The 21117-nt window shown below is 37.9% G+C and overlaps 1 protein-coding gene across 13 annotated transcripts in view; it reads right to left on the bottom strand.

Annotated features, from left to right (window-relative positions):
• Positions 1–21117, bottom strand: part of LOC102695071 (ERC protein 2) — a 314021-nt gene that overhangs the window by 63283 nt on the left and 229621 nt on the right. For all 13 annotated transcript variants that reach the window (XM_069189511.1, XM_069189507.1, XM_069189509.1 and 10 more), the window contains 2 exons: positions 19251–19398; positions 7160–7333 (listed from right to left, as the gene is read on the bottom strand). In XM_069189511.1, the coding sequence (XP_069045612.1) occupies positions 7160–7333; positions 19251–19398 (322 nt within the window). The remainder of the gene's footprint in view (positions 1–7159; positions 7334–19250; positions 19399–21117) is intronic.

A 21117-nucleotide genomic window follows, 5' to 3' on the forward strand; every position in this document is an offset into this window, starting at 1 on the left:
TGGTTCATGTTAAATTTATTAACATAGTCTCCTAGGTCTAGAAAAGGTTTTGTCTGATGTCATACACTGCTGTGATATCTGTAAGAAATTCAAGAATCCTGTGATCCTGTCCCTTGAGGACTCTCATACAGTACCTCAGAAACTACTGTGTTTAATAAATAAAACTGGGTTATATCTATATATAAACTATCTATAAACATGAACATTACAAATGTCAATATCTTTACAAAAACAAATTAAAATAAGCATTGTTTTCAAAGGAAACAATTTAAGCATAATATTTCAGATCACTTCTTGCTAACCATTAGGATAAATACTTTTTATTTCTCTCGAACAAAGAACTAAGTACACTTTGTAGCCATTAATCACTCGCTTGCCTCGTCTCCCTCACATTTTTGGCAGACGTATCACAAACAACTCATTCTATAAAATGAGGTGCTGATTTGGTAAAGGCTGTGAAGAGCTGGACTGATGAACTGGGCTGTTGTAATGACAAAGTGGTAATTAGTCACAGTGGGAGGAAAAACAAGAAAGATCAAAACAACTTTGTTTGAAAGAAAAACATTCTTCTCATCTCAGGGTCACATCTACACTCTTCCAAAGGTTTAGTTTGCTAATTAATTAAAATAACTTGGGCTGCGCTGCATTAGGTAAATGCAAGTGTTATCTGCAAGATGTGCAGATCATTCAGAAGAATGCAATGCTCTATCCCTAAAATAGGAATTTCAGTGCCAAGATGAAGATGTCACAAACAAGAACAGGTGCCATCCAACAATACTGTAGTTGGATCTTGAAAGAAGCCAAGGTTTCAGCTTCAGCATCATGGCTGAGTACCTTGTCCTGTGTCATTTCCTTTTTGTTCTAAATAAGGTTTCATTAATGCAATGTACAGCACAATTGTAAAATCTCATAGCTGAGATATTGTTGCTTATAATTTATTTTATTAATTTTCTTGCTTTCATATTTATTGAGTTACTGCATTAACCCTTTGTAGATATTTATTTACTTACTGGGTCCTATCTATTCTGTGCTTCAAGCAGAATATCTTTAAACTATTGTTATGCATTTTCTACTGATTCAATATCTATATCATTTTTTAAGCTTCTTCTCTTAAAAGCTGTCTCATTTCTCTGGACACTACCTGCACATTTTCAAAGTATACTTCAAAGTGAACCATATGATGATCACTCCTCTTCATCAGCCTTGATTGTTTGGAAACCAATATAGACCAATACAGCCTTTCTTTGTAGTAAGGAACTAACTACAATCATGAACATTATATTTTTTATTAAAATCTTGCATTTTAGTTTTAGCTGCTGCTTTATGTTTTTCCCCAGTGTCGTCCAAATGCTTAGTTACGTTTTCCCAATGTATGTGAAGAAAATTCAAATCTTCCATGATAACCACTTCTTTTACACATATTTCATTACACGAATTTGGTGGTCTGTAGAATTCTCCCAATACAATAACCCTTGAATGATTTTGAATGACCCGTGTAGATTCAGAGACACTGGTTTCATTAGTTTAAGCTCCTGTGCCTGAATCACCTTTTCCATGTGCAGTCGTACACCTCCACCTCTTCCATCTTTCCTGTCTCCTTGGAATGCTGTGCATCCACTAATGGGGCATTCGTTACCATCACTCTGTTAGCCATGTTTCCAAATTCACATTCACATGCTGATTTCTATTCTTTTGCATTTTCTTCCTGACACTTTTGGCATATATTGTAGATATACACATCTACAGTAATTACTTTCTTCTTTGATGTAGTGTTTTTTCTTGCTCTCTTATTCTGTTTCTTATGTACCTCCCATGCAGATTTCCTTTGCCCCCAGCTGCCTGTTGCCGCTTCCATCTGTGAAACTGTGTAAATCATTGTGACCGCACAGATAACCCTTGCCATAGAAAGGCTTCCAGTGTCGAAGAAGCCTGAGGCTTTCTTGAGCATGCAGCCTCCACTTCGGTTTGTGTTCACTATAACCCATGGACCCATGGAAAAACCACTGTATTGGTCCATCTCTTCGGTTTGTTTCCAAGGTCTTTGAATCTGTTTTGCGTGTAAAGTATATTGTTGACATCGATGTCATTATCCCCACCTGACCAGGAACAGCTGGGCCCTCACCTGCCTGTGCTAAGAGCCCATCTCCTCTTTAGATGAAGTAAGCCAGCTCAGATCCATGGAGACAGCATGGAGCATGTGGTTGACTAAGGAGCTCATGATACGATTTGCATTACTTATTTGCATCTGAGAACCAAGCGTCCAACAACAGTCACTGTTTTTTCTTGAGTTTGATTGTGGCACTAAACGGAGTGGAAAATGTATCTGGAGAAGGTCTTCACCATGACAGATAATGAAGTTCCCGACACGATGCCAACATCTTGTGTGCTGAGCTATTTCTGTTGCTTTGAAGGGACAAGTTATATGATAACATTTAATGAGGATGCTGAGTGATATTGAGCACCCCCAGAATACATGGGTAATGAAGCCCAGAATGAGGAAGCACGTCCAATTTTCACTTAGGCAAAATAATTCAGAAACTGTGTCTTTTTGTTCCTGTCAGTATCTTCATGTTTTAAAATGTTATTAAAGTTGAATGTGATTTCATATAAAAAGAGTAAACCCCTATACCAGAGTAACCTAAGTATTTGACCAGTTGCATGGTCAGATATAGACTGGCATTTTCCATTGTACAATTTAATGCAGACTTAAGCCATTTAATGATGCACCATGATAGAGCACCAGAATCATCAAAAATAGTAAGCTGATTAGGCAGGGATCAGAAGAAATTGTCTACACATAATAGAATATTTTTAGTAGAGAGCATTATGCAATGCTGTAGATTGTTAATGGAAAGAGGGGCAGAAATAATGGACTGATGTACAATCTGATCCAGAGTTTCCAAAGACAAGGCGAACAGAAGAGGTGGATGTACTACAGGCATCCCTGACAAGTCTTCCCTAGAAAAAGACACTGGGAAGATCACTTGCTGCCTGTCAATGTGTTTGTTGAAGGGGTGGAAAATACATCTGACCATACTGATGAAACCTGAAGCCAAATCCATATGATCATGGACCAATTACATATATTCGCATCCAAGCCAGTCACAAACATTCTCGGAGTCCAGAGAAAGAAAGGTACAGGGTGAGGCAATGACTGTATGTGTGTATAATTCATGGGGGATGGCAAACACTATCAGCCATTTTTTATATAGCCTGTCTGATCATGGTGTTCTAATTTGATTGTATAAGCCTCCAGCTGGCATGACAGTACCCTAGCATACAGCTTGGCAGCAGAGCAAATCAGAGAGACGGGACGACAGCTATCAAAACAATTCTTCTCTTCAGACAGACTTCAAAATATTCCGATACTTGGCAGAGACATGGGTTTTCCTTAAGGGCCAAAACACGCTCAGCACAACATTAAATTACACATTCAATAAGTGTAAAAAAAAGTCTGAATTTCAAATCCCTGTCAACAGGCATTGGATTATATTTACTGTTCAAAGACTGTTATGTATCAAGATCAGGGGGCTTCATGGACCTTCAATTGCACATTATGTAGAGAATATATAAATTAATAATACATTTTTCATTTTCTTTTTCTACAAAAATGGATAGAAGCCAAATGTAAGAAACAGTTCAAGTAGCTAGCTGTGTCAGCATGCACAGGCTGCAAAGGAACATTTTAAGGTTTACTCCATGCTGAAAAGAGAAGAAAAGAAACATGTTTTGGCTGTGGAGCTTTCTTTGGGTGAGTTGACACCCTTCAACGACACCCCCTGAAATGACACCTGAAGAAGGCTCCACAACCGAAACGTTGTGTTTCTTTTCTTCTCTTTTTAATATGGAATAAATCTTTACTTGTTCAGTTGTACAAAACTGCAATCACTCCAAGATTTATGTGGAAACAAAGGGTGTACACAGGTCTGCAAAAGGGCTCAAGTGTAGTCATACTTCAAGTCTGTAAATTAATTACCATACATCTGCTGACACTAATGTTAAGACTTCTTTAAACCAACCTTAATGATGCATATCTTTAAGCTGCTCGGAGACTGAGAGACAGGTGTAAACATGAGTGCAATGTGGAGACAGTGAGCAATTTTGAACATCTTTTCAGACACCTTGAAGACCGCAAACAAAATTCCTTCAACATGGAGATGCCTCTTTCATCCTATGCATAATTACAGTAGATTTGAATTTTACACTGACCAGTTAACAGTGCCTCTCGGTCTCAGAGAGCAATGTTTCTCAGGTGACCCTACTATAATTCAAATAGGTAACAGCAAAAAAAATTATGCAAGTTCCTTTTGCTTTTTTTCTTTCCTTTAAAAAATAGCCCGAAACTATTATCTCTTTCGCCACGTACTGTAGATAGAAGAACAAACTTGACAACTTAAGCTCTTCTAAAGTCCCTCCCAGGTTGGGCTCCCAGCAGTTCCCTTTCATGTATCTGCATGAGAGAACTAGATATGTTAAGTATAACTTCTAAAAATGCGTATCATACCACACTTACTCACACCTAAAATCCATGGCTGACTTTTAATCATTACTGAAGGTCTCAGACTACTTCACATCTCATTTACATAATCCTGTTAAATGTCAGTTAAATGAGTCTTTTGCCTTTAAAGCTTCATGCTCATATTATCAGAGATTTAAGTGTCTTAGGTATGACATGACTCAGGATCAGATTAATTTCTTTACTATCAATCTTTGTAGCCATAGTTTTATTTATTACCTGAGTGTAACCACAGGTTCCATATAAAATGCCACATAGTATTTTTTATGAAATGTTAAGTCGGTGATGTTTATTTTTCTTTTTGCACGCTGGCTTGTAAATGTTCCGTCTGACTTTGAAAGCAACCAAGGAACCAGGTGTGGAGGGTCCAGCTTACTGATCCGATCTTTTAAATCAAAAAGATGCTCGTTCGCACTGCTCTTTGACATCACACAGCACAGAAACCTCAAGCTTCCTAAATGTAGTGGGCCGTGAAATTAGATTTGCTTTCCAGAAATTTATAGACCTCTTTGTTGTACAAGTTGGTGACATACCGTCTAAATCATACGTTTCTTTCAACTCAGCTCTGATTATTTCTGTCCCTGCACAACTTCACTGGGCACATGCAGTACTACCCACTGCGTGTCTGTGTGCAAGTTCCTTTCGAAACTGTAGGACATTATGGAAATATTCTCACATGCACAGCCTTTTTGGGGGTTTGAGCAAAGACTTCATGAAATACAGGGGATGTTTTCGATCATTAAAGGGCTGTAATGTTCCCAGATGCACTGTAAGGGAAGAGTTATATTTATATGCTATATTACCCTGGAAATTTAGCACTTTCAAACATCTTAAAGCACCCAAGTGGTTGAGCGTCAGGTGTTTGTTAAGCCACATATTAAACTTGTTTCTTTATTTTACTTTCCATTGCAGTGTGGGGTGATTTTTTTATTTTAGTACTTACCACATTAAATACGTCACTGGGGGAAAACGTCTGCATGTGATATGATCTAAGGATTACCCAATATTATTAGTAAAAGAAGGTATTGCAGAGTATTTTAGTTCTATTAGTTAGTTCACTGAAGGGGGGGGGGGGGAGGCCAATTGCTCCTTCCCAATAATTAATAATTAAATGATACCAGTTAATGAACCCACCCCAATATTTAAGGGCTAGCTGCTAAAATATTTTACATTGGCATTACTAGAGAATAACAAAAGTTGTGGAATTACAATGGAGAATCATTGATACCTATTAGCTTAAGGGGAAAAAAACTGATGGTTGACATTAGGCATTTCAGGTGTATATCCAATATCTTTCATACAGTTTTCTAAGACCAACATCAGTGAGGTCCTCAAAACCACACAAGCCATGTAATGCATGCACACTGCACCAATGAACCACAGCAATGACAGTTGCTAAAAGGAGGGTTACTGTAAAAATGTCAAAGTACAGGACTCAAAATTATACAGCAACCAAGCCTACAGAATGTGGGAAATGTGAGTCACAGTGAAAGAATCTTTACACAGGCTTCAACCAGTGGATAGGGATTATACTAGAGACTCATAAGCTTGTTAAAGACGTTTTCTACTGAGTCAATTATTATGGCCTGGAATGTGTCTAAAAACTAATCATTGTGTGTGGCCTTGTTTCCTTGCAAGCTATGGAGGTATCAGAAGGGGCCTTCAGTCCATGAAAAGACCAGCCTATCACCTTTGCTATTCTAGTCATTGTTGTTCGAGGGAAGCTGTATCTGTGCACACTTGGAATCTATAATCCCGAGGCGTCAACAATAAAAGAAGTAGAACGCTCCGAAATTTGCCAAGGCCAAATGTTCAAGTTTCCATAGTCCACCTCTTTGGAAATCTTACAAACAGGGGAGACAGATGTAAACAGCACTGTGCCTCGTACAGTATGTTCTCAATATATCTACTGTACTGTATATGCACAGTTGTTGGAAATGTTATTTGGGGTTAGCAACAACGAAGGCTTTTAGAATATTTTCATGGAATTTCTCTGAAACAAAAAATAAGAACTATTTATTTTTTAAAAGAAATCCTACTATTTTATTTAATAATAATTAAAAAAGAATAGCATATGGCCGGAAGTGTCTGAGTGTGTGTTGCAGACGGTTCACCAAAGATCTGGCAATTACCTTTTTAATCCGGTTGGATTATTAATTGAAATGTCCTGCTCATGAAAATCCTGCAGTGTAAAACAGCTACAGTATTTTGTCTCTACACAATAACACATTATGAGCATATCAAATTATAGAGATTTTGTTTTAGGAATATTAGACACACACTGTACAGTATATCTCCCCAAAATTTTAATTTCCACAAGTATTACTCATAAACACATGAGAACATCAGCAGATGTAATAAGGGTTTACAGTATTGCAGAGTGCAGGTTTCTCTGTAATACACTTTCCTGAAAGGACAGAAGAAAATCTTAACAAGCAGCTAAGAGACCTGAGTACTGTGATAGCGCACCACAGCTACAGCAGCTTCTACAGGCAATGAACACCCTGAAGAGGTACTGCAGCCTGCTGCTTGTACACATAATCATGAAGAAGACAATTGTACGGGTTCAAATCTGTACGAGAAGCACCCATTAATGAACCACCTCTGCCAAACCTTCAATACTGGCAGATGGACAGTACTCACCTGGTCAGGAGAGGGCCGGTGGTTGGCGTGGGGGGGCCGCGCTGGGCCGCGGTGGTGTGGGTGGTGATGGGGGTGCGAATGGGGGTGGTGATGAAGGTGATGAGGGTGAGGATGATGAGGATGGTGATGGTCGTCATCGTAGTTGTCAGCCATCAGCTTCATTCGATTCTGCGTCTGTGAGGAGAGAGAAAAACAAACCCTTCAACTCTGCAGCACGAAACGTAATTCAAGATGTCCATGAAAGTCTTCATAACTGATAAACATAGCCTGATTAAACACAACACAAAGACATATGCAGGATTATGGCTTTTAACAAACTGACTCAAACAGTAAATACCCTTGTGTCAATAAGTATGTGAACCCTTAGATTCAGTAACACTATGCCTTTTTTTCTTATGTATCATTTTTCAGGAATGTTACATCCCCTCTGTAAATCTAGACTTTTACTGATGCAAGCAATACTGATTTTTCAACGTACTGTAGGTACAGTATAGTAGCTTCAAAAAGCTGTACACACTATGCTATATTAAGAACCCAAACATACACATAACAGTATCAGAGGTATACTTACAGTACTTTCACAAAAAAGGCTTGGAAACTACTTTTCAGAGTTACAAATACAGTTTTACAAAAACTGAGGTTCAGATTTTTCCATATATTTACATATTGTACTATGCATTTTGAGAAATATTTCTTTTAAACCAATGCTTGTGTAGCACACTCCAACAATTAAGTGATCAACAAAGACATTTTGTTCAGAAAAAACATAGTTTTCATTTCATTTGGATGGTGATAAGTACCATGATTTGATTAATTCCATGGCAAAAATTACTACAAATGTTTTCTAAAAGCATCATAGGGTATATAAATACTATAGATTAATGGTAGCAATTTTTCTCTGTTATTTTCATTACCATTAATGCTTAACATATAAATATACTTTGAGTGGCTCAACATTCAAAGTGGCCTTTAGCTTATTTATATAGTTCCAAGAATAATTGCAACTGTAAGTGTGTGCCTTATACATCACAGACTCAAAAAGCTATTATTCAGTTCTTTAAATAACTTTCATATAGCACTCTTTGTACACTCCTTAACAATATGGATGTGAGTTTTACAAATCACTTCCTTGTAGAATTAACATCATGTATGTTTGGAATTTCTCTAAACTTTGAGAAAATAAAACAACCCTATAATCCTAAACCTTAAATTGTGCATGGCCTGTTTTATTAAGTTTGATTTATTGTAAGAAACCGAAATCTCTTCCTCGGTGACCTCACTATATATTTGAAAAATAACATTTGTAAAAGCTTCTTGAGCCAGATCGGGCTGGATGCGAGCCTCATTTGAAGAGATTGGCTAGGAGACACCGCATGCAAGAGCACACTGGGACTACAGAGCCTCTTCCACAGCCCTGTTCAGGCCTGGGGACAACTCCTGGGGTGAGGGTAGCTAGCAAGGACTGTTGAAAACAATAAATAATCTTTGAATGGTAGCAAATAAAAATAAAATGTCTAAAGTTCACTTCAGTTTCTTTCTCATGTGCACAAGTGCAATGAAATGCTTACTGTGTATGGTGAATATACTGTACTATGCATGCAAACACACATGAAACAAGGAACAAGGAACAAGGAACAGGTACAGTAAAGGTTTATTCCATGCTGAAAAGAAAAGAAAAGAGACTCAACCTTTTGGTTGTGAACCCTTCTCAAATCGAGGTCAGGGTCTAGGTCATGACCTGAAAAGGGCTCCACAGCCAAAACGTTGTGTCTCTTAGATCCCAGGTCACCTGCGCCTTAGTGAGATAGTCCCGAGTGAGGATCAATAGAAGAGGTTTGCTCAAGGAGAACAGTGCAACTTAATGAGAATGATAGATTTTTACTGCTACGTTGTACCAGACTAAACCCTGGCTCTGAACTCTATTAGTACAGCAGCTCAGTAAATGTCCAGACTGTTTAAACATGGTTTTATATGGCTAAAGGACCTTGGAGGGGGTAACATGGTGCTTCATTAAATACAGAGCACTTCCTTCCTTTTAACTGCAGAACAGAGCTCGTGGCATGTGCCCAGCTGAATGTCCCCAGTATGCGTGCAAATATTAAAAACACCTTGTTTGCATACATCTATTATGTGAATCCAAAATGCTCCAAAGTTCAAAAAACAAAACCCATGCTATGAAGGGCAGAGTGAAACACTTACTCCACATGATTGTTGTTTTATTTGTGACTTCATGTAGTGTTGAAGGAGCCCAGTACCGTTGTGCGTGATTGAGTGCTGAGAAGTTTTGGGCTCACAGCTGCGATTTATTAAAGCGTGATTTTTTTTTCCAAAGTAGCAGTGGCAAAAGTGTCTCTTTTAATGAGGTGCTGGGAGTTAGTGGTGTCGTGGGAGCAGAACTGTAAATACAGTCTCTATAAGGGGTATGAACCTATGGACTGGAACTGCATGTGGCTCTTTCCTGGAGGCTTTGAGGAACTTTTATCGTCTGCAAAACCACAAGGCTACCACACACGAACAGCCCTGGGATATTGATAAGCACAGAAAGACCTCTGTTATGCTACATTCTGTCGGCTGTCTGAGCAAGCAGGAGGACAAAGTGTAACCTGACAATCTGAGCAAAAAAGGTATTGAGTGGGAAATGTTGAGGTCTTCCTGACCCAAGGAGCACATGCATGTAGTCCCAACATGAACTACAGCTCTCGAAACCTCTCGACTTGATAATGAGCTTCTCAGAGTGCAACTTTCCTCTTCTCCCCTATCCCACATGAAAACAGCTGAGCACTGAGCACAGTGATGTTTAAAAGCAACCACAAAAATAAAACAGCTACTTAGGAAGACCAGATGCATTATATGAACTTTTGCAGCACACCACATCCTTGATGACTATCTGTAATAAACAAATCATGCAGTTATTAAACTTAATATTCCATGAAGTGACATGACAGTTAAAGAGGAAACTGTGTACTAAATCAGCCCATAGGTGGATTTCTCTCTCATAGAGGAGGTTGTACAGCAAACTAATGAGGTGCGCAGCTCGCATTGGAAACAATCAGAACTACACTGGGGGGCCCCCAAAGCAGCCAGTGACATACTGTATATAGCCCTCTCATTCAAATCCTCAAAACAAATGCAAATCATAAAGATTAAGGAAAGAAACACACTGCAATAGAAGGAGCACCTGAAAGCCAGGAATTCAAATGCAGTGGTGCTGATGATGTTTTGCAGAGTGGCTAAAAATCTATGAAGACATTTTATTTCTATGCCCCATCACCATCTCTCCCCCTGTGCCACCATACAATTGTAAATTTGGTGACTATTTACATGAATGGGGCTAAAAGTGTTCAAGCTACTGTACTGTATGTGTTCATAGCTTGTTCATAACAAAACATGCTATAAAACTTGCATAAAAACCATACATCAAAATATAATTTTGAATTAACATTCCAAGGCCACTGGTTACTGTATCTGAAGAAAGTTCTTGTCAGTTCTGTAGTCTTTAAAGGTCTAGTTAATAAATTTCATCTGTCTTGTGTCTGCCTGGAGTTTTGTTATTTGCTTCTATCTTGTTATGAACTATTACAAATAACTGTGTGTCTGTAATGCCATTTGCACAAAAGGTTGTGTGACATGCATAGTGTTTATGATAGTGAATTTTAGCTTAATTCTAATAAAAAGTGGTTACAATGAATGTTTCCCCCTATCATCATATTTCATAACACAAACGGACCAGAAGCTATTTGGAAAAAGGATTACTCAGCTAACTAATGAACACAGTTCTGGATGTGATGATGATGATGCAAGTTTATTAAGAAGGACTCTTCGAAATGACCTACTTGTGTGATGTGGTACTTGGTAACCACAGTACAGGATAAAGAAATTTGTAAGAAGCCCCAGTGTCAAGAAAAATTCCACTTCACATCCTTCAACTGGGTCGATTCAAACCTCTTATGCCACCTGCAATATTTCTCTTGCACTGGGAAGACATTCTTTCAAACAAAACATAACTTTCCAGCCATTCTTTCCTGTTGAAGTACTAAACAAAGCAGTCTGTTTCAATTTAATGGCCTGCACAATAAAAGGAGAATACTCAAAGCTGGTTTGTAACAGACTGACTTTTAAGATTATTTATGTTATTATTTATTGTTTCTTTTTTTCTGGATGGAAAACTATTTGAAGAGTCCATTAGAGAATGCAAGTAACTTTCCAACATAAATTAAGCTTGATAATTCACTTTTTCCATAATAATCCTCCCATATGGCAAGAATCTGCTGTTGCTGAAAGTGAGTGCCAATCTCATCAAAACAGCTTCTTATCCAAGATCTACAAAATAATGCTCCTTCACAAACCTGTGATCAGATTTAAGGTCCTTTGCAAGATATAACCTCTGATTGATCTTGGCATGCAGCGGAAACAAGATCAAATTACAAGTAAAAAACGATTCTAGAATAAAAATGTTGAAAAGAGCTTTTAAAACACAAGAAAGCAGAGTGTAATACTCAGCACACCGTAACTAGCAGTGCTGGAACTGAGAGTGGTGTTTCAAGCCAATTTTCATCAAGGTATCAAAACACCATCTAAATCTACAGAGCAATATAACTGGATTACATTCCAATTCAAGGTACATCTGGTCCTTTCAGATTCTAAAAAGTAATATCGAAAGAAGAATGGAAACAATCTACAGAAATTGCATTCTTACCCTAGAAGGCAAACCACCCAAGCCTTATATTTTAACTTATTCCCTTATCACTTGATGGCCCTGGGCTTCCTACTGTACCTCAGCTGTATTCCATAAAGGAATGCCAAACCTAAACAGGATGATGTATGGAATACTGAAAGTGTCTCTTTTAATGAGGTGTTAGGGATTAGCCATGTCACAGGATAAGAACTGTAAATGGATGATGTCATACATCCAATTCAGTCGTGGAATATAAATAAACCACTTCTAACATTTCTTCCTTTTGAAGGCCAACACTCAACGTTATGTACACAAAGCAACTGGCACTACGATGGCAGGCTCTCTTCTGCTCCTCTGGATCACAGGGAACGCAAAAGCAACACACGGCGAAGGCGGAAAACGACCACATGTTGACCAGGCCTCTCCTCTCTCGATTTGTCTGGCTCCCTAATTAGCCACATCTGCAGGAAGGCGCAGCTCAACAGACAATGCACGTTCGGTGCTAACGCAGCACTAAGGAGGAAAGCATGCTCAGCTTCCTAATACAAGGGCAATTAAAAGGTCAGCAGACAACTCACAACCAGAGGGCAGCCATCTGCCCTAACTGGCACTGGAGCAAATAAGTACATTACCAATATTATATATCTTCTATATCCAGCTGTACAATGGAATGTGCCAAAGGACTGCATTTTACTGTTTAATTTACATTAATTAATGCATTCACAATTCTGTTGTGACAGCACTGAAAAGAGCAGATGACCCCTCTAGAATGTAGAAATGGTTCTATGGCTTTATTCTCTACACTAAGCGTATTGTACTACAAGTCAATTTTGCGAGAGAAGGAATTTAATGGAAGGTTACTTTACAGATCCATAGCTTTCCAGAGGCTCCAGAAGAACATCCCATTCTTTTTTAAGGAGTTAAACTCAAAAATAGTGGATGGCCTGAGGAGTTTAACAGTCTTCACAAACACTGTTTATTAATTGTCAATAGTTTTCACTGCAAAAGACAATTAGTGTAATGAACACAAAAAAACAGCCAGAAAATGTTGTGTTTTTATTGGCTGCAAGGTCTCTTCATGATTTAAAATTTTAATTAGGGGCATAGCCAAGAAGCTCATTAACACCGACAGGGATAAATGACGTTTATTTAAGTGGACACTCACTTCTTTATGAATCAGTTCCTTGACTTCAGCTCAAAGAAGTTCATTTTTTTTAACACAGTAATGTATAACTTTACTGTGCATTCCAATATTACTGAAAACCTTGTGGAATCTGAATACAGTTATATTCAATTACTTATAGCATACTTTGCTACAAATAGTATCTGCATCCAGTATACAGAGTTCATAAAACCAATAGGTTTCTGGTTTCTGGGTATACAGAGTTTGCCAACAAAAAAACAGCATACAGTAAAACGGAAAAACGTTTGGACAATGGTGCATCTGTAAATTAACTAAATCTAACCTTCATGAATTGTTACATCTGGAAATGTTCAAGGAAACAGTTGTACAAACGAAATACCAAGCAGTCTTTGAAGACATTATTATCCAGTATTCACACAGAACAATTTTATGTTAAAATCTTGATGAATTTAATTAGTGGCCGCAAACTACTTGCGACAGGCTCTGACTTTTTTTTCTATGTATCTATCAGGTTGAAAGTGCATAAAGAAGATTTGAGTACACGTATATCTTAGAGCATGGTTTGCAGGATAAGGCAGAAAAGCACTTCACTTTCGCATTGTAAATTGCCTGAAAGTCTCATTAGAGCAGCTGAAAAGTGCCCAAATATGGAAATGTGATCAGGACATCTTTCATGTCAATGTGGACCATTAACCTGATGGAAATTTGTCAAGTGTCTGGTTTCATACAGAATTCCATTTATGGAGAAAAAGCATTTTTGAGGTTTTGTGTTTTTTTTTTTAGTTTCCAATAAAGCTGTTTCAAAGAGCAAACGTCTATAAAGCCATTTAAATGGAAAAGGCGCAATAATTTTTTCCAGTCCTTTCCACTTAACTGACTAACGTGACTCTTGATTGCGATTACCTGTTCACACCGAACAAAATTACAGAACTCGTCAAACAACAATTCTGGAGACGTTTAAAATGTTTAGATTAGAAATATAATTTAGCTGAAGTACTGTACCTAGCAAATGGACCTTGACATGATGTAGGATCAGAAAAACAAAACAGATGGAAAAATAAACAGTGAGTGATTTAATAATCAATAATTGAAAAATGTGTTCTTAATTTCAGTATAGATCTTAAAATAATTCTCTGAAGCTCTTAAATTAAAGTCATTTCAGACAAGGTACTCTCTTTTGCCATTTTGCAAGTTCATCAATAACTTTCCTTATCGTGCAAATCTTCTCGGAATTTAAAGGTAAGAAGCTATGTATTTCTCTTACAGTAATTATTTAAAGACACTTCTACAACCACACAGACCCAACTGGGACATCAGCAGGGGAACTTCCTCTATCGCCAGAGGCTATTAGCTCCTCAACGATCAGGTTTCCAAAAAAAAAAAGCTAATTCTGTGTGGCTGCCAAGATTACATTGCTTTACAAAGTAACAGAGTCACACAATGCAGGGTACGATGTGAAACACCAGATTTTACCAAGCAACAACGATCTCTTGAATAAAACTCACTGTCCCGTATAATGACTTACGGTATAAAGGGATATAAATGGGACACAGTGGAACCTGTGTAAACTATTTGTGATAGAAAGGCCTTTTACGAAAAAATAAACTGATTTTTTAGCTACAAATACATTTATATACTGTATAATATTCAGAGAAGTACAGGACAGACAGTCTATTTCTACTGGAAACATGAAAAATACTGTATAAGTACGATATGCAAATGCCACAATTTGCCAGTTACGACTCTTTAAAAGAATACCAGCTTAACTGACACAACTTGAAAGTTAAAAAGTATGCTTTTTTAAGTCAAAAATAATCTGTATCCTTTGTCAAGCTTTGAATGTTGCAGTACTGAATGTCCTCTTATTATACGAACAAGTTCACATCAGATATGTTAAAGTTTGGGAGAGGGATCTTAGACTGGGTAAAAAAGGAATCTAGTTTGGCGATTCATCCTTTAAGCCAGCAACAGAGAAAATGTACCAATGCACTCACTATCTGGCATCTCAGCAGACAATGATCAGCAATCATTACTGCACATTGATCAGAATCTTCAATAACTACAGCAGCTCAACATAATACTGTAAATGAGCAACGAAATAAAGGCTGCTTTCTGTAACATAAGATAGAGTTTTCCAAGCAGAAACTCACCACAGAATTACAACACTTGGTGTATAATGAAGGTAAATCTTGAGTGAAAAGATCAGAAAAATATAATAGCAGTATAAATTATGTCTGTGTAAACCAGAATTTCCATATGGAAATGGAGGTATCAGTGATGGTTTCAGTTGTGTACAGGCAAATCAGTCTGATTTCTGCAAGCAGGCATTTATCTCTTTCAGTTAACCGTAACAGGGACACAGCTAGATTCCACAATACAATCAATTCAACTCATCCCTCTTGCTGCATTAGGATATGGAGCAAACCAATTTTGAAACCACAATATTTGAAAATCCTTTTGTCAGACTTAATTTACAAAGATGACTGATAAAAAGTATGTTATAAGGAAGGACTCTGCACAGTGTTAGTTCACTGAACGCACAATGTCTAGGTTTTTCATATGGCATTAGGGCAAAACCTTATAAAAATGCAAAAACCTTTATTCCTCAAGCTATTTATTCATTGCAAGAGCAAACGCATTGATCTCATTACAAGGAAACGGCAATAAGCACAGTATGACCTTAACAGAACCTGAGCAAGCTTTCTGCATTGCATGACCCACAAGCAAACTGTCTTCTATAAGAGTATTATTTGCTTGTACAGATGATGTCCAAGAAGATCCCTAGAAGCTCTGCAGATTAAAAAGGCATTTGTGTAATTGTTTGCCTTTATGTTATCACATACTGTATCACAAGGGTCTGGAAGTTATAGGGTCCATCGGAATTCTATTGACACTGCATGATAAAGCATGAGAAACAAATAACGCTTGGACAGCCAGATCGTTTCATTCTTTGGACACTTAGAGATCTTCCTGGTTCATGTCTTCAACATTCATGTTTAGCTCGGTTTCATTTATTACTTCCTCTTAACAGCTATAAATTGAAGTCTCTACTCTATAATGGCAAAGCTGTGCATAGTAGTACTGGTAAGTGACAATACTTCAGCTGTAAAGAAAGAAGACATAAAATAAAAGCTGGCATGTTTTATGTACCTGTGGTACGACTCACAGCTTCAAAGGTACTGCATATATACATGCTGCTCTGCACTGTTGTTAATGGAAATTTATCACCAAAGACCTGTTTAAGCAAACCCAACAAATTGTGTGCGATTCATATCCGCCTTGAGTTCAGAATGGATTTATGTGGGATCAAGGTAATTGAAACAAAAACCTCTTGATTGACTGATAATGGCTCTGGTGGCTTAGCGACAATATGTAGTCATAAAAGTCGAATATTGAAGCAGTCTTTCCGAAAATATTTTAGCAAGGTGGTGTAAAATGAGCTATGCTTTGATCAGTCATCTGGAGGTGGTTACTCCTAAAATGTTTCATTAACGCTACTTAAAAAGAAAAAAACAGAGACAGCCCGCAAAACATATTCTTTTCATGAGTCTTTACTGGCAGAGATATGAGAAGTTTAGTCTTAAAAGTACACCTCACTACCTGGATCTGTGTAATGTCTCATCTCTCTTTCCTTAAAAACCAAACGCTTGCAATGAGAGTGACCCACAAAACTGAAACAAAAAAATAATGATTTCCTTAAAATCCTTTTTTTTACTGCTAAAAATAATCCCGTATCTTGTTTATAGAGAACACCAGGAAGCTGTAGAGCAGCATCTGCTCTAACTTTATAAAGTATCTCCAAGAATAAGCTACAAGTCAGAAGGTGTCTGCATTACTCAGCCAATCTTTCTGGGTGCCCTACTGTTTCAGCAATTTAACCTTCTGATGTGGTCAGTGTAGCTACATGAAGAACTTTCTTAATTAAACAACAATTTGTAAACTTCTTTCCAAACCTTACGGCTTTGCACTTTGCTTTTAATGGCTACAGGAAGCTGCTTGTGCAAACATTCCACCGTTTAGTAATTGTTCAAAGTCACGCTAAAAGTATTTTCACTCAGGCCCACACACTGCCTGTTGTATTTAAATCCTATATGATATTTATTGCATAGAGAACAGAAACATTCAAAGAAATGTAACATTTTGGATACATTTTATGTGTAAAAACACTGTATTTATCTTGGCATATTTTATATGTGAAATATCATTGTAATTACATATGCTAATTACAATGTTATTACACAAAATAGAAGCAAAATGACACCCATGAAAGAGAATAGAGCAAGCCTAGAGCTTTCTTTAGCTCTAAATTTATATAATTACTACATAGCACAACAAAAACAACGTCTTTAAATATGATCATACCAAATTAGAACTGATACATATTACATTTCTAATGTAGTGTACATAATATCCATTCATCCATTTTCTAACAGCTTCATCCAATGCAGAGTGGAAGGGGAGCCGAGGTCTATCCTGGCAAGAAAAGGGCACAAGGTAGGGTACACCCTGGATAGGACACCAGTTCATCACAGGGCAGACACAGACATGAACACGCTCACAACAGGCCCAATTTATACCCAGGATCCAAGTAAGATACCAGTAATGTATATGTTTGGACTGCGTTCGGAAATCCTGGGGAAATCCACATGAACACAGGAAGAACATACACACTCCACACAGATAGCACCCTTGGTATGGAATTGATCCCAGGACCCCAATGCTAACACTGTGCCAAATATGAATGTAGACATAAATTTAACATTTATCAGCAACATCTGTGATCAGCAGGGGGATCTACTGTTAAAGTCACAGGCTGCCACTTGGTATGGCCATAGTTGGCCAATCTGTACATCTGCAGTGCATGTCCTGCTGCAGGCTGCAGATGTCTTGTGGGATACCGTCTCATCAGTTTCTAATAGCCAGGACATGCATGGGCCGTATTCCCTGGTCTCTGAGCCCTAGATGCCACATGTGATTCCCGCATTGTTCAATGGGGTTAAGGTCTGATCAGTAGGGTACAACAGCCACATTCATATCTCATGAGAAAGCCAATCTTAGCCAACCAACATGAGGACAGTGTCGTCCTGCTGATATGGTGTCACAGCAGAATATGAGCCAGATGTGCTTCAGGCTGCCATCAGTCATGATAAGTGGAGCTCTGTACCAACTGAAGCCACTGCAGTCAGAAAACACTGCAGTCCTCAAAAGACTCAACTGGTCTGTTGTACACAACAACCTGCTTATCATTCTGCACATCTATGTCACATTCTACACTAGACCTTGACTCATCGCCAACGAGAACTTGGCTCCACGGCTGTAGGTTATCCTGGAGGTGTTTCTCCAAGATAACGATGACACCTACACGTTGCTCTCTTGATACATGAAGAATATTGGTTCCTTTGTGGGTTTTTCTCTCTTGATTTGCACCAGGCTTGACATTTGACATTTCAAATCACTTCATCAGCAGTGACAAATCTACACTCTCAGTAACGAGCTTTTATCACAGAGCCACTCAATGGTACTGCGGACAGTGATGAATGATCAATTAATCAAAAAGTGAATTTCTATAGTCAGAATATGTTTGTAAATGCTTAGACAGTAACACTAATTATGTGAAATCTGGAGACAAAAAATGCTGGGGACAAATGAAGAAGTCAAAGAAAGTGGACAATCTTTAAAAGAACGAGACACAAACTTCTGCAACATACTGTTAGCTGGTTGAGATTTTCCAGGTTATACACTCTTAACTAAACAGTGATTTGTTTATATCAGCACCATGAGCATAAATCAGAAAGTTATACATATATGTATATATAGTAATAACTTTGGTATATATACAACAATAACTATTCAATCTGACAAGATGCCTCAGACCCTCTAGGTTCAAGGGTCATTATCGCACTGGTAAATACCAATTAGCAATTCCATTTGTCTTCTCAAGCAAATATGGTCCTTTCAGAAAAAAGGATGATTATAACCATTTGCTTGCAGAAGACAAACAGCCCTAATAGTTAATGCGCAATGTTGCCAGTAGAAAATGATCTTCGTTGAAGTAGGAAATTCCTACCAATTATCCTCTTTTGCTAGAGAAGAAAAGACACCATTCAATACCACGTTGGCCATCTGTATTTTTACGTTGTGGTTAAATTACATCCATGGTCTCTTGGCAGACAAGCCTTTCCTGGAGATCCAAATTATCAATTTATAGATATAAAGATTTTAATGGCTTGGGGTGGAAAGAAAACAGGGCTGAGTCCTGGGGCCAGGCTTACCTGCTGTTTCAGCTGGTGTACCAGCCTGTCTTTTTCACGTTTCAGTGCCATAACTTCTTCCTGAGTCTTTTTCTTCTTGGACGCAGACAGCTCCAGTAAGGCAATGTTTGCATCTTTTTCACTGATTGCAGCCAGCAGCGCCTCTTGCCTGGGGGAGGAATCACACATCAATACCGCTGGCAGAAAACACAAGGACACAACCAGAAATCAATGCAACATGCACAATACCCTCTGTATGGTACTGTGCATGCTTTCAGGATACTATTGTTTTTTATCTAATTTGGAGCATCAAGGTCATAATAAGACACAACAGTGGGCTGCAAGACAGTAAAGAAACACACACGCACATGTCTTAATAATTAAAAGGATGCCTATACGGGCATTAAAGGAAACAGAACAAAATCATTGTTTTTTGTTAACAGCAGAAATTGGGGAACTTAGCATTAGGAAAGCCTGCAAGACTGCAAACACACTGGGAAATAAACCAGTGTTACACATCAGGTCATATAAACAAGAACCCCAGACATGAGGCAAATGGCTGGTGTCAATTGTGTGGTTTATTTGTCAAGGAACCACACAGCTCTGACAACTGCTTTCTTCTTTCATCAAAGGCTGATTTTTACATAAAAAAGAAATTAGAAAAGGTCGAGTTCCCCCTGTAAGTGCGGTTAAATGATTGTGATATGTCAATTAGGAAAGATGACTATTCCTTTTAAATGGAACCTTTATATTGCAGCCATCTGGCAGGATACCATAAGTCACAACTTGTGGCACAAATGAATCCAACTTATTTATTTTTCTTGAGTTGTAGTGAAACATGATTTCTTTTTACCATTGCTCAATTCCTGAAAATATAATGGAGGTGTTTACAGTCCGTGTTATTTATTTCAATGGAAAGCAGCTAATACAGTAATACAGTTTTCCAATGCTTTCACTTAAAGAATAAGAAAAACAGTATAGGCCTCATTTTAAAATCTTGCTGGAGTTTGCCAGTACTGTCTGAGATGAGGATGATCTGTTACTGAGCCCATGTAATCACATTATTAAAAATGGTAAAGACCTGTCACAGTTTTCAGAAAAAAACAACACAATAAAATTCACTGGTCAAAGAAGTATTTCCAAGTGGCTAAGCATTCCCACATGAAGTAACAGAAATTATGCGGGGTACTTTTTACAATCAGCAACAATGTTCCGTTTTCTCAACACTAAACACAGTAGTGCCCCTGTTTAAAAATGTAACTCAACTGTGACTACTCAGCTGCTGTAAGAGTTCGCTAAGATCAAGGATCAAGTCCAAGGACAGAGACTCAAAAATATGTTTCTGAGTAAAGGGTGTTAGAGTATATTTGATATAAAAAAGACTTACAGACCAAAACATTTTATGGCTTGCAGGATTTCCAAAAAGAAAGCATTTGGCAAATGGAGGCCAGTGTTCTGTGCCTCTAACTTTTAAGAATCAGATGGATACAGACTTTCTATATGCTTCTTTAAAATCCACTAGCTATGTTATAAATGAACTCCTGGGGCCCTCTGAGGCATGTGTGTGTATATAAGAGCAATGAAATGAGAAAGAAGAAATTTATCAACCATTTCCCTTTTCCAAGGCTCTGCTATGGACTGAGAAAGGGTTCCCCCTTTAATACAACATCTATTAACTACTGGCAAGACTCCAAAGAGTCATCAAAATCTATCTTTGTGTGCTGCTTCATGGATCCATGTCAGATTTTGGCATTTCAAGAATATCATCGTTAAGTTTTCTGTAACGGATGCTGCCAGTAGCCCCCTATTAAAAGAAAACAGAAATCAAGTGTATAACGACCTACTCATGCCAAAATGACACTGTATTATTTCAAAAGAATGTGAAATT

This window comes from Lepisosteus oculatus, chromosome 4 (assembly GCF_040954835.1).
Source record: "Lepisosteus oculatus isolate fLepOcu1 chromosome 4, fLepOcu1.hap2, whole genome shotgun sequence".
Lineage (NCBI taxonomy): Eukaryota > Metazoa > Chordata > Actinopteri > Semionotiformes > Lepisosteidae > Lepisosteus > Lepisosteus oculatus.